The sequence below is a fragment of the Tupaia chinensis genome, unplaced genomic scaffold, assembly GCF_000334495.1.
Source record: "Tupaia chinensis unplaced genomic scaffold, TupChi_1.0 Scaffold140548_1, whole genome shotgun sequence".
Classification (NCBI taxonomy): Eukaryota; Metazoa; Chordata; class Mammalia; order Scandentia; family Tupaiidae; genus Tupaia; species Tupaia belangeri.
This window is the reverse complement of record NW_006200423.1, coordinates 504532-522715: the sequence shown is the minus strand read 5'-3', so window position 1 is coordinate 522715 and position 18184 is coordinate 504532. Positions and strand designations below refer to the sequence as shown.

The window sequence follows — 18184 nt, the reverse complement described above, 5'->3', positions numbered from 1 at the left end:
TGATTTAAAGAAAAGTCCAATATACTGAAGAGAGAATATGGGCTTAAGGTGCTTTCTCTTTAACATGAGCTATGTTATACGTTTTCATATCAGGGTCTAGTCTGGGGTCTTAGATTATGATTACTCTTGGTTTTTCTCTCTCTAGCTATCCAAGGCCTAATCACTAGCAGTAGCTAGTTAGTACTCAACACTGCAAGCAAGTCAAATGATTAGCTTGGAGAAGACATGAACAGTGAAACAATACCTTCAGTGCAAAATTTTCAAATAACCATCCAAACAAGAACCCAGGGGGAAAAAAAATCCAACTACTTAATTTATAAAACAGACAAAAATATTCAAGAAAAGAATGCAACTATTTGGATAAAAGAACAATTCGTGTTGAATACCAGTGTGAATACATTCAGTGAAATGCCTAATACCAATGGGACACAGAATTGCTAGTTTCTTTGCTTCTATACAAGGAAAAAATCGTAACTGTTACCTGCCACAGAGGGTCTTTCTGTTCAGGGAACAGCTCAAAGTACTTGCGGGCCAGCTGCATTGGAGGAAGAGTTTGCAATTTCAGGTTGGTCCAGCTCTGCACAAAGTTGGCCAAGTTCACGAAGGTATATAACCCTAGGCGGTCATTTCCATAATTCGATAAATGGGTCATGAAAATGCTGATCTGGAAGATAGGTAAAGATGACCACAAAATATCATGCACTTAATCTCAAAATGGCAGTACAAGCTCCAGGCAGCACTTCACCTAATCTTGAAATTTCATAAGAAGTACAATTATCGTTGTAGGTGGAAAACCACACAGTCTATGTTTTTCTATGCTAAAATAACACACTCTCAAAATTAAAATTGAAATTGAAATTGGCATGTCTTCACTACTTATTAAAAGTACAGCACTACTTTTCATTGTTTCTTTTTCATTCCCCTATTATGAAACCAACATCCTCAAATTAAGTTTCAGAATATTGAAGGACCAGAATTAGACCAATTCTATGATTAAACAGTTGTTCCAGAATTTTGTGGTGTAGATATATATAGGTGAAAATGAGATCAGGGTCCAGAAAACTTGTTTCTTTGTGGTCTAATGAAGAATGTTTACTGCCTTAAAGAAACCATTTATGTGTGTACAGAAATTGATCATATTTTGCCAAAAACTCTTTTATACTTAATTATCCTTTTATAAATTTTTAAATCTCAATATTAACTCTAAAATTATCATGGCATTTCTTTTGTGGACCAGAAACTAAGGAAAAGTGAAATCTAGACTGATTGCTCTTGAAAGAGCAATGTACATATATTTTTTTAAAGGAGTCTTGCCACATCATTACCTCCTGCCTCAGTCTACCCAAGTCCCTGGAATAGCAGGACCACACCAGCACACCAAGTCTTTAGATTGGGACGTACATGAACTTGGGCCTCCCATGTGGTCGCAGCCTGTGAGAACAAAATCTTAACAGCATGTGCCACTTCAGCTGGGCCAGAGCAACCAAAATTTGAACTTGACGATAATCCAATATGCAGCGTATCGGATATTGCAGCAGGATTTAAAAAATACTAAAGAAAGAGAAAATTATGCATAATCTTGATCTAAATGGCAGAAATTGATGCAACTCATAAAAAGAGTTCATCCTTTTCTACCCAAAACACTACTTTGTATTTACTCCTCAATTTTTTATTATTTTAAAATGTAAGTATTTTAAAAACTCATTTTGCTATTTACTCTATAGATTTTTATATAAATATTTTACTGTAATCCAAGTACTGTAATGAACTACTTCATTAACGTCATTAGGAAAGTAGGAGTACATATGCTACAAAATAATATTTAAACAAGTATAACATTTGAAATTGAACTGAAAAATTACATATAAGAAAAGTCAAGTATCTCAAGGGTAGTGTTTCATATAGGCTCTCATTCACTCTTTTCAAGGGTTTATGTTGATATGGAGATTTGGCAAAAAAATGAGATTACCATAAGCATCCCAATATCATTTTCATTACCGTGTTATATTCTAGTCTAACCTGGTTAGACTATTAACCATATGATAAGGGCTACATACCTTTGTTTACAAGATCTAATACATTGTTGGATAACTATAAATGGCAAAGAAGGAGTCTTTTATCTTGAAAATCACCAAGGTATTACTTTGTCGTAGAGTTTAAAATATATTCTTGCAAGTTAAAGATAGCAGGTTCATAGTTTGAATGTCCTTTTTACTTGGGAAAGACATTCTCTTTCTCTGTCTCATAGAATGCCAACAAGGATACTCAGAGGGAAAGCAGTGACAATGTTCAGCCACTCCTCATCATGGTTGTAGGTAGAGAGAAAGATGAGAGCTTGCTCCTGGCCTTTAATGTGTCCAAACTACGTAAAATAATACTTGAAAACTATGTAGCCCATCCTATGGACTAGGCATGATTCTAAACCCTTTACCTACATGAAATCATTAAATCCCACCACACTCTTAGGAGATAGGTACCGTTATTGTCTATTTGGTGAAACTGAGGCACAGAGTTTAAGTAACTTGTCCAAGTGTCACACATAGTAGAGGCAAAACAAAAATTTAAACCCAGGCAATTTCCCATATCTGACACCTAATACACCTGATACCTTTACCCAAGCATTTTTATATATCAAGTTTCTTATTTGGACATCCATCTTTTTTTTTCTGATTTAAAAAAAAAGAGAGAGTTTATGTCTAAAGGAACAGTGAGGAAACTATTTAGTAAGTATTATCTTAGCAATATAAAGTTTTCTTGTTATCCTTTTAAATAGGAATAAAAACAGATATGGTTTTTGTAATCATAAATGAAAACTTTAATGATAATGAGTTAGAAAATAAATTACTGATACTGCAAATGTTATCTTTAAAGACAATATAATGCTTGTCAGATTTACAGTCCATTTTTTTCCCCTTGGAGCGCATTCAAAGCTTTTTATTCTAAAGGTCAGAAAAGAGAAAGGCAAATGTATAGTTTTTGCATAACTAATTTAAGTAGATATTAAGTGCCCCCCATACACACACACACACACACACACACACACACACACACACACGTTGGCTGATGTGATGTTCTTACTTGAGATTCAAACAAAATCATTTGAACAAGCTCAGGGTGTACATGTCACTGACCAGCATTGCATCGGCCACTCGTTCTCTCATTCTTCAGCTTTTTAATCTTAAATCGGAAGTGCCCTCTTGGCAGGACTTAATTACAGAGTTTCTAGAACATAACATGGTATCTATAGTTGATGACCATATAATTGCAAATGTTGTCACGAGAACTTCTTTATAATCACCACAAAATAATATGCATTTGATCCCAATAAGTATGCATTTATCTCATGTCAGTACTGTAATTAAGAAATAAGACAGTGTAAGTGGAGTGCTTCAGGATAATTATAGTTTCCCAGGACTGAAATTATTGTGAAAAAGTAGGCTGCAGGCTGAGCGCCTGAAGAAATATAATAATGTTCTAGAAATCTAACACCTGCCCTCTAGCGTTGTTATTTTAAGACAGAATTTTAAGGAACTTGCGAGCATCTAAAATCTGACCAAATAATAAATAAAAATTTACTTTGAGAGAATCGTAAAGATTATTTTTATATCCCAGGCAGATGTATATTATCATTTCATTAGGGTATTAGCATAATACTGTTAAATGATTTTTATTTTTCCAGCAGGCTAATTTGAAGTCATTTTCGGCCAGAATGGTCTTAGGAGAATAAGCGTTGGTTTGTAAAAGAAGTGTAACATTTAACGCAGGGCAAATGGAAAATCTGCCTTTGGAAGAAAGCAGAGTCTGAAGACGTGTGGTTCTAAGCTGAGGCATGCTGCCGCATTTAAATTTCTCCTTGCTGAAAATAAAAGCAAGCGCCCTGGCCATGATGGTTGCAATCACTGCTGTGTGGGGCAGCGTGTGCACATGCCTTACTGGTTAGCACCGAATTAGTGCTGGTATATGGTCAATTGACTGCACTTTAAGAAAAACAATTTTGCAAGCACAGCTCAACTGTGCATATACGGCTTGCTAAAAGCTCCCATTGTGCAGACTGGGCGTTTTAGTTGTAGTATTTCTGGACAAATGGCTCTTTAAAAAAAAAAAAAAAAACTATTTCAGAGAGTGTAGAGTGTAGAGAGAGTAACACAAATTAAGAATAGATGTGGCTTGAGGCACAAATAAGGGAAGTCAAAGGATACATGGGATGAGATTGCAGCAAATAATATTTTCATAGATGTACAATGTATGACCTTTTATTGATTTTGATTTTGATTTTATTAAATACTGAGAATACTCTTGCTCAATACTCCCCAAAGTATCATCTGGAGAAAGTGTGACTATGCTACATGGGGGCAAAATGTTTATGTATGCAGCTCACTGTACGTGGAAATATTACTGCTCAGAGATATGAATTGATTCCGATGAACAAAGCTCTATCTTTCATATGACAAAGACAAGCAGGAACATTTTGTTCAACAGAGGAGCTTAAGAATAAGACAGTTGGAGCAGCTTGATAGTACAGCAGCAGCACACTGCTCAAGTGATGCCAAATTCAGGTAGAAGAGCAGCATTCAGTTGCCCAGTCAACGATGTGTGCTGGGTGCATGCACCCACGATCCTGGCTGGCTAGCTAGTAAGGCTAGAGTTGGAGGGTTGCAGTGTGCGACCTTATTGAGGGTGCTTGTCTTTCTCTCTCTACAGACTTAAAAGAAAAGTAAAATAAGAGAACAAATATTAATGCCTGTAGGCCATGTGCAGGCATTCCAGAAGGGATCACCGAGGTCCGGGAGGCATTGTTTGTGCCAACAAGCGTGACACTGGACTGTCTTGTCTTGGCTTTGGCACTTCTACGTATGTTTTTCCCTCAACTAACTCACAAGGCTCTCAAATCTGTTAACATTAAACATAAAAACAGTCTAAAGTCTTCCTTTTATCTGTTGTAAAAATGTAAAATCTGTTTGTAGGTGCTTTCATGGTCAAGTTATTCATTAAAAGCATAAACTTTTTTTTTTTAAACAAATTGTCAGAAACGATATGCCTACACCAGATTTGAGAAGATATTACCTACAGAATAAATCCATTTAATGATGCATCTAGAGTCCAAGGAAAATGGAGATTTTAAGTACAGTAATGTATAAATCTTGATAATAGGTGGTTGGATAAATTAAATTGTACGAGTAATCTTTAACTATGGGTAAAAGCATTGTAGTAGTGACACCTGGAATAGAAAATAAACACAGGCACGTGTTTATCCTTCCGAATCTTTTTCAGCAAATTATAAACTGTTGTTGAAAACATTTCTTTACCTCATTTATGATGTTGCTAATATCCATAATAAAGGAAGAAGGAAAGAAAAAGGGAAAAAGCAAAGTAAAAAAAAAAAATAACACTTTTGTCTACAAAATGAAGCACCAACACTCTCTAGATTGAATTCAACTATTTTCACTGGCAATATCAGAATGATTTCCTTGCATTCGCTATGCATTTGACAAATGCAATGTCATTGTAAATTGTATGGTTGTGAATATCAATAGCCAGAATAGATTAGACAGCATCTTTAATTAGAATTCATAATCATTTTTAGAGCATATATTTTTAGTGAAAGTACACATTACATATTTGGATATTTAGTTCTTCCCCTTATAATGCCTTTAGAAATGAAGTCACTTACAGAGTAGGCAGACACATGGTTTATAGGGAAAACAGAAAAACAAAAACCACAGTAACAAGTACAGAAAGAACAATAGCTCTGTAGAGCATGAAGAGATGCATCCATTTTAAGGCAGCATGTCCTGAGCGTATGCCACACACAGGGTTTTCAAGATATGCATTAAATATTAGCAGTTAGTTTCCATTTTTGCCTCTGTGGCTCTGACAGGTACTTCTTTTCAGAAGGAGTCCATTGTGTTTAAAAATATGTCCATTAGCTTATTAAATTATTGATTAGGCTTTTAGTTCTCATAAAATGTGAAGATAGATGGAATATAGGCACAGGCGTCCCTGATGGCCCTTCTGATGGGCTTTAGCATTGTACTCATATTTTTCCTATAAAAGATAATTTCGTGTGTATTTTATTCTGAATATAGGAACCATACAAGAGCTATTAAGCATCAGACCATGTTTAATATTCCAAATTTAAGTGTCAATAATAATTCTTGATTTATTCACACATAACTATTGGTCAATAATTTTAGGCCTCCCCAAACAGCACCAACTTGTTCTTACACAACTAATAACGGTTATATCGATGGACTAAGATTCCCAAAGTAAAGGAACATTGCCCAAAATAATATAATTACATTATTCTCCCACTCAATTTAAAGACTGCCATAATCTTGGAATCCACTTTTTAGCTCTAATCATTTATTCTTAAAAAATGAAATACATATTGAAATGGTTGACTAACTTTGATCTTTTGCAGGAATTTTTTTTTTTTTTTGGAGAGATTTTCACTGTAGGGCGCGTGCGCTCGCCAGACAGACAGAGAGAGACATAGAGACAGAAAGCGAGAAATCACCCCCCAGGGGGGATGGTCACGCCGCAATCCCTTCTCCTCCATTCTCCTCTCGGGATCTTGGGCGCACACGCGCCCGGCGTGAGTTTTAAGCCACCGGGTCGGGACACGAACCGCGGTCGACTACGTGGGAGTCCAGTGACATAGCCATTACGCTAACTGCTGGTTCCCACTAACTTTGATCTTTTTTAAAAAGTTTTTGAAAGTGTATCTTATTCACAACAGAGTGGGTATGTGTGCGCATGTGTGTGTGATTAAAAAAAAGTCACCCTTGGCAGGGTCTTATCATACCATGATCTCCTTCCCACAGCCCTCCAGCTAGTCAGGACCTTCAGCATGGGTTCACATGCCTGGCATGTTTTAGCTAACCAGGCTGGGATCCAAACCTGTGGAAGGCCATGTGGCTTCCAGCATGGCCATTCAGTACGTTACCAACTGACTGTCTCACCAAGGCTGGGTCTGACCTTTTATTAACACTATTATGCTGCTGAATCATAATGCAGAGTTGCTTACACAACTTCGTGAAGTGGTTTTGCATTTGCTTTTGTTCTACCACATGATTAGGTGACCTCTCTGAGGCTACATAGGGAATCCTAGCAAGTTCAGCAAAGTAGTCAAGTAGTATATTGTACACCTAAAATTTTATTGAGTGTAGATCTCATGTTAGATGTTCTTACCACAATTAAAGAAAATTAAACAAATAAACAAAGAAGTCAGGAAATATGAACACAGTTGCTTTTTTGCTGTAGGACACCTGTGTTTGCCAGACAAAAAGAAAAAGGGAAAGTGATAAATCAGTCCCAAGAGGGAGGGGCACTCTGCATTTCTTTGTCCTTCATTCTCCTCTTGTGGATTTTGACCAGGCACACACAGTCACCCAGTGTGTTTTTCCACGACTAGAAATACACTGTTGGCCATGTAGGATCCAGCCACCTTAACCACTATGCCACCAGGTGCTCCTCAGTGTGTTTTCATACACCATGTTTTCCTCGAACTTTGACAATGAGTTTGTAACATTTCCTTCTCGTGTTTTCTGCGTTCTCTTCCTATCATGCATATTATAAGGCAGGAGACAGAGATATTAAACACATAGACAGGTTGAAGGCCCAAGATAAGAGATGCAGTTAGCTTTATCCAAGATGGAGTGGTAGTTGCTAAGATTTAACAAAGAACCAGGTTTCATTAGAGTTCAAAACAATGATAGCTAAGGGTAAAAGTTTCTAGTTGCTATTTATCATGTTCAAACAAGAATTTATATGGTCTGTTGACCCCATAAATTGGGGTAAGAAATCCAGACCACTATGTAACTACTTTCTGAAGCACACGTCCGTATCAGAGAGCCAGCCCATTACCCAGACTGGTAGATAAAACCCCCTGACAAGCAGTTTGGCAACCCTCTTTTGGGACCGCTCCTTGCATAGGAGCTCTCCTCTCTTCCAATGAACTCTGTTTTGCTGCTCTTTTGTGAGCATAAAACAAGAACCTGGTCATCTCGCAGTCCAGAATCCAACACCAGCATTGGGCCCATGCACCCCAATATCCCCAATAACTATTACTGGGTAGATCTAACTTATAACAATCCTAGGTTGTAACTCATGACATTTTATTATAAAATAAAATTAATTCAATGAAATATAAAATTTCATTAGCATATTTGAAAATTCCTTTAGAAATGGAGGGAAATAAAAGTTGTTACTTCAACATTTCTATCTGTACTCTTAAAAGATGAAAGAGGAAGAGAAAGAGAAAAGGAAGAAGAAGAAAGAGGAAAGAAGGAAGGAAGGAATTAAATAAAGAGGAAAGGAAGCTGGGCCAGCAGGTGGTGTGGCGGGTCAGCGCTAGATTCCCACGTGGCCGACTGCCGTTCAAGTCCTAGATCTGGCAACTTGAAAATCACCTTGGACACGTGTGTGTGTGCCCCAAATCCTGAGAGCAGAAAGGAAGAGAAGGGATAGCGTTGTGGCCATTCCCACCCGGAGTTGATTTCTCACTTTTCCCAGAGGGTCTCTGTCTCTCTCTGGTGAGTGCATATAACCTGTGGCAAAAACCTAGCCGACCTCCCCCCCCAAAAAAAAATGAAGGTAAGAAAGTGAAAGGAAAAAGAAGAAGGAGGAGAAGAAAGAGAAAGGAGAAGAAACAAAGAAAAGAGATGCGGGGAAAAAAAAGAAAAGGAAAGGAAAAAGGGAAAAAAAAATCTCCCAAATCAAACCCACCACTCTTCTGGGTCAGATGGACAGGACAGAAGCAGGCAGCTAGCAGTGATTTAGCTCTTATCTTTGAATCTCCACTCAGAATAAGTGGATCCAGCTATCGATCTTCCTGCTTCCCTCCGCAAAGGTGCTTGTTAGCTCCATGTGACTTTCAGTGTGGTTTTGTTTAAGATGTGCATTACTACAGCATTTATAATTAATCGCTATTCTTAGCTGATGCTTTAACATCCCATACCCTTGACTATTAAAAGCAAGGCTTTTTTCTTGGTTGTATATAAAAACTAAATACTTGGCTTCTAAGTTGGAGCCAGATTAATGAAGGTTATAATGGTAGGTAGAGTGTTAAAGTACAAAAAAGGATAGGGATTAAAATATCTCAGAAACCTATATTTATTTCTTAGGTCTGCAAAATATAGAAAAGTGACATAATAATTCCTATTGGTATGATTTGTGTCCAATAAAACAGTATAAACATGACATTTAGAATCAGAATTTCTTGATTAGAGGACTAACTCTGAATCACTGTGTCAATTAACTTCTTCACTTTTAAATGAAAACAGTTACTTAGTTTTCATCTTTATTCTCAAGCCTAGAGGAGTTGAAGTGTGCCAAAACATTTGTAAAATGAAAAACATTGTAAGAAAGTTCTTATCATATATTTCTTTAATTTAGGACAGCAAACATATATAGTGTTAAGTTATCTGATTTATAACTCAGATATAACGATACCTTTCATAAGCAAAGTCAGCATTTCTTGGTTCTGTTGAAATCACATGTATATACTATGGCTTGTGATACTTCATACAATTTCTACTTAAACTACAAAATGTTGGCTATATGTATGCCAGAATGAACACAACTGCTTGAGACCTAATTCATGAATCTCTTTTGTACTCTTCAAGTTATTTCTCAATAAATGCAAGTTTTATCCATCAGAACCACCTCTGACAGCTTCAGTTAAAAATCAATATCAGAGGAGATTGTTAAATGGAACCCTTTGTTTCATTTAAAAGGTGCAATGAGTGGATATTAGAAGCAGACATTACTCAAGGGTAATGTGATGAGTTGAAGACTGGTCTCACCCCACTGCTATGCACTTGAATCAGAGAGCATTCCCCATCCTTCTCCCCATTCTCCTGGCCAGCAGGCACTCCTCACCTGACATTATGGACTTGTCTTTTTGTAGTCTGTTTCTTCACTCCCACCTTAGAATGTAAACTCCTTGAATACAAAGACCTGCTTCCCTCCACAAAGGTGCTTGTTAGCTCCATGTGACTTTCAGTGTGGTTTTGTTTAAGATGTGCATTACTACAGATGTGCATGGCCGTGTCCTCAATACTCAGTGAAATGCCTAGTGCATGCTAGGTGTGCAGCAAATATTTATTGAATGAACAGATAAATCCTTAGTAACATACTCTTCTTCGCCCGTACAAACTGTGAGTAACTTAATTGTTTTCCAATTACTCCCTTGATTTTTAAGACGTGAGGGGGAAAAACAAAACACTATCCAGAAACCCTGCAAACAGCTGGCATTTAACAGGATACGATGAATTGCTAAATTACATTTTTATTTGTGTTTTCCATTTCCATTATCAGACTAAATGCAACAGAAGTTCCATTCTGCATCTGATTATTTACCAGCGTCCCAGTTTTTCAGTCATAATATTTGGTTAGTGAATTATTAACAAATCAGAACTGTTTTGATTCAAGACCGACTAGAGTGTAAACACTGATCTTTCTGAATAGAGAAGTTGGGCAGTGACTTCGTTGAAGCAGCCATAAATAGGGCAGCTGTTCTAACAGAGAACAGAAGGCTGCTGCTATATTTCAGTGAGCACGAGCTTTGCTCTCATTTCTCTTGCACATTAATAGAGGCTTAAGTCATTAAAAAGCCACACATGCTCACCACCATATCGCTATTGCAGATAGTAGTGTTTTGTGTTTTAGTAGGCAAGTCAGAACTGAAATTTTAGATTTCCTTGATTTTGAACAACAGTCTCCCAGTTTTGTTCAATGGACGATAAGCAAAGCTGCTTTCTATCTGAGCTAGTTAGCATTACTCTATTTTGTAAGAGAGCAAATCTCTTTTTCAACCATGCTGTCATGATGCTACATAAAATTCATAACCCCGGGAATAATCACAGGCATTTCAGCCAGTGGGTGGGGAGAACATATCCATTAGTGATCCATGCAAGCTTCACTAACAGCCTCAGAGAGAGTTGAATAGTTCTCAGAGGGAAAAACGTAATGTTTATTCATTTAAACAATCCACCTATGGACAAATATTTATTAAATGCTTACTAAGTGCCTGGCAGTCAATTAAGAACTGAAGATATAATAGTACATAAAATATTTATGGGATTTGCCTAAAGGAGTTTAGGTTCAAAGTGAGATTCAGAAAATAACAGATTGTAATACATGGTGAAATGGAAATCTCGGCCGGGAGGGGGACAGGACACTTCTAAGACTTGCTGAAGATTCCTTAGAAAAGAAGAGACATTGGAACTGAGATCTGAGGGATGAACAGGGACATGTGAAGTGAGAGAAATGGTTGGAGTAAGAGAGGGTGACATATGACCTGTTGCACAGAGAGAATTGGCAGATGAGAGGCAGGAGGTATCAGAATGCATTCTAGATACCAGAAGTTGTACAAGGTGGTCCCTGCAAATAGATGGGGTGGCAAGAAAAGGAAGAAAACAGTTTATATGAATCTTTAAAATTCTCCAGGGATTTCAACTTTAATCCTAAGATCAGTAGGAAATAATTGAAGGGTTTTGGGTAGTAATAGAAAAAAGTCAAACAGCCATATTATCAATAAATATAATTTGTCTTGTGAAGTAAAGAGAAGACTAGAAATTGGGAGTCATTTAGAAGGCTGCTGTAGCCATATGAGTGAGAGGTGATGAGAAGGATCAAAGATAATGCTCAGGTTTTCATCTTAGGTAACGGGATAGATTCTGGAGCAATTTCACCTGAAGACAGAACAGTGGAAGGACGAGTAGAACAAAAGATTGAGAAAAAGACAAAACAAAAGCAAACAACAACAACAAAAAATTAAGGTGGTGGCTACAAAAGCAAACAACAACAACAAAAAAATTAAGGTGGTGGCTACAGAGCTAACTAGGGAAATGCAGACGGAAGCTAAGCTTGCTCTTAGGGTCCAGGAGAACTCAGACATTTACACAGACTCTCATCTGTAGGGTGTTCTTATTCTCCAGGTTGCACCAATCAGAAGTCAGCTTAAATCTGGAGGGGCAAACTATTGACTTCTAGAATTGAAGATTTGCGAAATGAACAGAATAGAAGAAAAGTGGCATAAGGAACAACTTAGTAATGATTGGAAGGCAGAGATTGAAGTTACCTCCCAATGTGCTTTCAGTAAAGTAGTAACAGGTTCAACCTTCTACAATATATTTCTGTAATATTTCAAACTACTCACTTTATTGCTACTGATTGGCCATATTAAACAATATGTTTCCTTACTAGAGTGCACATTTCAAGTTTCTACCAAAGAGCATTGGGAAACATTGATTACTTGGGCATAATTAGTTTGATAGAACTCACATTCCTTCCACTTTGCTCAAATGTCAAGGGAGTATAGTGAAAGCGACAGGAATAAACAAAGGAATGGGCAGTATGTACTTTTGTAAAAAAAAAGAATAACCACGGTTGGGCAAAATTATCTAACAGGAAACCTTTTTTTACAAAAATGTGTTGAATATTGCATGTAAGTTATTGAATACTATACTAAGAGTGAAAAACAAAGGTTGTAGTAGTATGCATATGGCTCCTATCAAATGTTTAATGTTTTTCCACCATCCTCAAGTCAAAAAAGTCAAACATAGGTTGAACCACCCTAAGTTGGAGACCACCATAATTCTCTCGTGGCTCACATTGATATGAGACCTTCACATTTGGTCTTAGTACGTTAACAGAGGTAATGCTTACATCTAAGTTAAAACTTGTTTAACCTGGGTTAAATCAACAGTCACTTATAATGTTGACTAGGATGGACTTTGTAGAGGCATTGGTTCCTCCTTTGAAAGCCCACCCTAAGTTGGAGACCACCATAATTCTCTCGTGGCTCACATTGATATGAGACCTTCACATTTGGTCTTAGTACATTAACAGAGGTAATGCTTACATCTAAGTTAAAACTTGTTTAACCTGGGTTAAATCAACAGTCACTTATAATGTTGATAGGATGAACTTTGTAGAGGCATTGGTTCCTATTTGAAAGCGTGTATGTGCTTTTTTCCATTGTTGATTTTTAGTGAAGAAGTCCTATAAATCATATACATGGTTTCCAGTTGATGCTAAATGAAGCACATTAGAATAAATCCTCCTTTGGAGCATCATGACTGACAATATAAAGTACATATCATAATATTTAAAAACAGAGATATTGAAATGTTGATGAAAACGAACCAGGTTGCTTTGATTTAGGGGTTCACCCAATTGTGCAATTTTTGCGCTATGTAAGAAGATCTAAGAAACTAAAATTGCCTTTATCTCTCCATTTCACCATATAGCCCCATTCTATCTTCCTCTTTCCTCTTTTCTACTCTCTTATATACAGATATGAATATGGGTTTTGCCGGCCTCAGTCTTTTTATTGTACTAGCAAAATGTTCTGTAATTTCCAAGCTGTCAAAATCTGATCCGCATGCCAGCCGGCTAGATATTTAAATACATGAATAAGGTTTTGAACAAAAACATTCCTGTCAAGTGTCCATTTCCCTGTATCAAACAGCTCCATCCTTGGTTATCTGTTGCAGCAGTTCTTTGAGAGGCGAGTGTTTATCATGTCATATCCTGACAGTCCACCACTACAGATTACAGTCTGTTATTACGGATTAAAAACTATAGTCCATTCACTGCCGTTGCCGTTCCTGGAACACTTGGACCCAGTAACTCCATAAACAGCTGCAGTAACACAAAAGGATCGCTGAAACCTAGATTTTGTGTTGACAGAGCACTAATTTTAATAATGACAAATTGTCTCCGAATTCAACGCTTTTCATATTCACGACCCTTCTGCTTCTGAAGCAAAGTAATTTGTGTGCCTGGAAATTGTTTCTGTGCTTTAATTTGGTACCTTTCTAGATAGCTAATATTTTTATTTCAGCCTATCGTCTGAAAGAGTTCACTTGATGTTTACTTTATGGTTTTTCTTCAGTAAAATATCAAAGATGTTAACAAAGATGTTAACATGTTTGTCAATATGTTAACAAAGTTTTTCTTTTTTGTATTCTTATAGCACTTTGAGCACAGTTTTGCATGGGTCATTTATTGTTTCTTTGGTTCATAAATCTTTTTATTTCATCACTTCTTATTTACATCCAATCATTGTACCTCTTTATGGTGCACAATATGGTTTCTCAAAATATGCGTGTGGTGTGTGATAATAAAATCAAGGATGGTTCATGCTTATTGCAGCATTACTTACAATTGCTAAGATATGGAATCAACCCAAATGTCCCAAAACAGATGAGTGGGTTTAAAAAAAAAAAGTGATACATGCACTCTATGGAATATTACTCAGCCATAAAAAATAATAAAATCAATGAGACCCTAATATTTTATAGAAAGTGCATAAATAGAGAAGATTTAATGCTAAGTGAAGCAAGCAAGACTATGAAAGATAGCCATTGTATGTCCGTGCTCAATATATACTGCATGTCTGTGCTCTGTAACAGAAACTGAGAGACTGAAAGTTTTAATAATAGGGAGGGCAACTGTAGATACTGGAGACAGTGTGCTTTATTCAATAAGAAAATAAAGAGCACATGAAGAAAGAGCAAAGGAGAAAAAGGAATTCATTGGCTACGTAAAGGTAGATTTCTCACACTTTCTTATTTTATTGCCTGTTTGTTAACAAATAACAAATTTAAGTTTTGAGTATGACACTGAATAGGAGTTTAGGGCATAAGTGTCAGAATTGTTTAAGGAGATGTCTGCCTGGATATATATCCATAAGGTTTAGTGCTGAGTTTTAGATGAACAAGAATAAATTGGCATTCAGCTACAACTGAAGAAGCAGCTATGTGATTAAAATGTATAAACATTGCCTGTCTGCTTGTTGGCACAAAAACAAACAAGCTTCTCTGCACGGTCCCTCTTAATAATTATTCTGTGAAATCCTTAACTACCTAGCTTAAAGTAACTTGGCATTTAAAAATCCTTCAAATGTTAGTTAATACATCTGCTCACCTGGAGCATATTCAATTTATTTATTAAAATAATGAGTTTGTTTTCCCCATGTAACTTAACTTTCTCACCTTTGGAATAACCGGTGAACAAGGAAGTAGGACACTCTACCCAAGTATTTTCCACTTTGCTATTACTAGTTAACTGTGGAGGGCACTGCATACGGAAGCCATCTTGAGCAATCCACCATCTTGAGAGCTATCCACCATCTTGGAAACCATTAGGTTTCACTTCCTCACTGAGCAAACCAGTTCTCAGAAATCATGTGACCAACTGATCTCCCCATGGGGTGGTTGGGTTTCTAGGCAATGGGAGAGATCCACCCTCACCAATGATTGGTTCATGCTGTTCTATCTCATTTGCATTTCGGGCAACCAGTCAATGCCCCCCAGCCTGTATATAAACTCGTAATTCTTCCTTAATAAACAGAAAACGGAAGACTTGATCAGCACCTCATTTTGTCTCTACTCTGGTGTCTGTGTGTGTTTGTCCCATCTCTCATTCCCTCCCCCAGGAAAACTGTTCAACATGTCCTGAGGGTCGGGCCAGTTAACCTCAGGTTTTTGTTTACTATCTTCACAATGACAAAAAGGGAGAGAGTGTCAGCCTGTGACCTAGTAGTTAAGGGAAAGGAATCTGACCTACCTAACCTTAGTTCAAATTCCAGCCCTGGCAGCTGGAAAAACACACCAGATAGGGATCAGCAGATGGAGTAATGATTATGTCATTGGACTCTCCCATGTAGTGACCATGGTTTGAGTCTCAGACCAGTGGCTTAAAACTCATGCCAGGTGCATGTGTGTGCATGCCCAAAAATCTGAGAGAAGAGTGGATTGCAGCATGGCTTATCCCCCAGAGAGTAATTTCCTGCTTTCTGTTTCTGTAGGGAGTGTATGCACCCCATAGCAAAAAATCTCTCTCTCTCTCAAAGAAAAAAAAGAAAAAAAGAAAAGAAAAATACATCAGATGCTCATGCATGTATGCCCCAAGTCCAGACAAGATGGAGAAATGGAGAAGGGGGTTATGGCATGACTGTGCCCCATTGGGGTGCTTTCTGTGTCTTTCCCTCTCCCTCTTTTCTCTTGTGAGCACAAGCATCCTCTGGCAATTAGAGAGAGAGAGAGAGAGAGATTTTTCTCATCTAATTGGTGTCTGGGTCTAAACCTTCTAATTTAGGGATGTGCATCTTGGTATCTCTGCCCTCTACTATGCATTTCTTCTAGCACTCATCTTATAGTAGAATATAACTAAACTTTACTATGAGTGATTGAGATTTCAAAGAGAAATAACATATGTGAGATGTATAGTGAGGTCTGTTTCAACCTGCTCATTCAGTCTGGCTCAAAATTTAAAGAATTTATTTACCCACTGACGAAGAAGAGACTTGAAGTTTTAAAATATCATATCATTATGATGCACAAAGTGGTTTCTAAACATGCTGGTCTTTGCATTTGCCATATAATGCACATTTAACTGATGGAGAAGCTCACACTCAGGTTATGTAACTTGCTCACAATAACAAAACTGGGCTTAAAACAGGAGCTGGTGAATCCAAACCCCAGGCCATTAAACATAGTTCTGTGGACACTATATCACTTGTTTATTTCTCATTGTTAATCTGCAAATTATTTCTTATATTTGATAAAGACTTTGTCCTTTGACCTCCTTAGTTTTGTTGCCTTAATTCTACTTCATTGATCAGCTCAATAAAAGTGTCCCTTAACTTTGGACCTAAGAAATTGAGTATCAGTGCTTCTCTCATAGACCTCGTGGGAGTATATACTGGGTAGTGGATCTTATATCCATACTCATTCTGATTTTTTTTTCCTCTTCCCATATTTTGAATTGAGTATCAGTGCTTCTCTCATAGACCTCATGGGAGTATATACTGGGTAGTGGATCTTATATCCATATTCATTCTGATTTTTTTTCCTCATCCCATATTTTTGACACTTTGGGGATCAGAAAAGTCATGACACATTTTTGTGTAGAAAAACATAGAAAATATGTCATGAGTTTTCTAATGATAAAATATTTCTATTTCAGCTTTACTTTCCTACTTTCTTTCTTGTTGGTTTGTTTGAATGTTGTTTCTATTGCTAGGTGTCACTTCTCACACCCACATTTACACATACTGCATATTGTTATGCTGTATGTATGTACATATGCATGTGTGAATGTGTGTGTGTGTGCGTTCAGATACAGTCTTGCTATGTGGTGATCCTCCTGCCTTAGTCTTCCAAAGTAGCTGGGACTGCAGGTGCATGCCACTGTGACCAGCTCATGAGGGTATTCTGGGACTCTAGGCCAGACCCCCTGTGTGCCCTTGGCCTCCCAGGAACAAAGTCCAGCATGTGCTACCGCAGCTGGGCCTGTCACACTTTCTTTAATGACATCCTTGATGGTGTGAAACACTTACATTTACATTTCCCAATCAACTTTTTTATATCTTAAAAGAGCACATATACTTGTGCAAAAAAATAATAATATAACCAGAATATCTACTTTGACAATCAAAATGGATATTTACATTTATAACTTTTTTTCTTTGGAAAACAAGGGTACTGCCTTCTCAGGGTACTTGAGAATTATTCATTTTACTACATCTTACATTAAATGAATTCGAGTTCTACTTACTTTAGACAGGTGATGAATATACAAATTATATAACTGGTTATTGCTTATCAAATATTAAGGAGAAGTCAAACAAAGAAGGGAGGAGTAGACTGAAGATGACCTTGAAGAATATATTAAGTCAAGCAATAAGAAGCCCATGGCCGTAAAGTCTATGCTGAACTTGAACACTCTGGCAGAGATAATAAAACTTGTGTTCACATTAGGTAATAAAGTGTTTGAGGTCAAGCCAGACTTGGAACAAAGCACAAAACTCAGGAGATGCGCAGCAAAATTGACAATCCTCATAGAGGTTTACAAAGACCTTTAGAAAATGTCAAAGCAAACATGGATCATAAGCTTCTTTCGAAAATATTACGGGCTGTCTCCAAACGGAAAAACTGCACCTTCCAGGGAGGTAGTCTTAGGTGAGGGGAAAGCACAGCCCTCAATATTAGATGGATCTGTGTCTGACTTCTGGCTTTATCATTTGCTGGCTGATTCCCCTGTGGACTTTACCCTCTCTGAGCCTCAATGACTCTATCTGTAAAATAGGGAGAATGACACCAACATCATAAGACTTGGCTGTGAGGAGGAAAGTACGTGGCTCATAATGAAGACAAAAACTGTGTCCGTG

At 37.3% G+C, this 18184-nt stretch overlaps 1 protein-coding gene across 1 annotated transcript in view; it reads right to left on the bottom strand.

Moving 5' to 3' along the window:
• Positions 1 to 18184, bottom strand: part of NDST4 (N-deacetylase and N-sulfotransferase 4) — a 214175-nt gene that overhangs the window by 43218 nt on the left and 152773 nt on the right. Inside the window, exon 6 of the mRNA XM_006162790.3 lies at positions 482 to 664. Within this exon, the coding sequence (XP_006162852.1) occupies positions 482 to 664 (183 nt within the window). The remainder of the gene's footprint in view (positions 1 to 481; positions 665 to 18184) is intronic.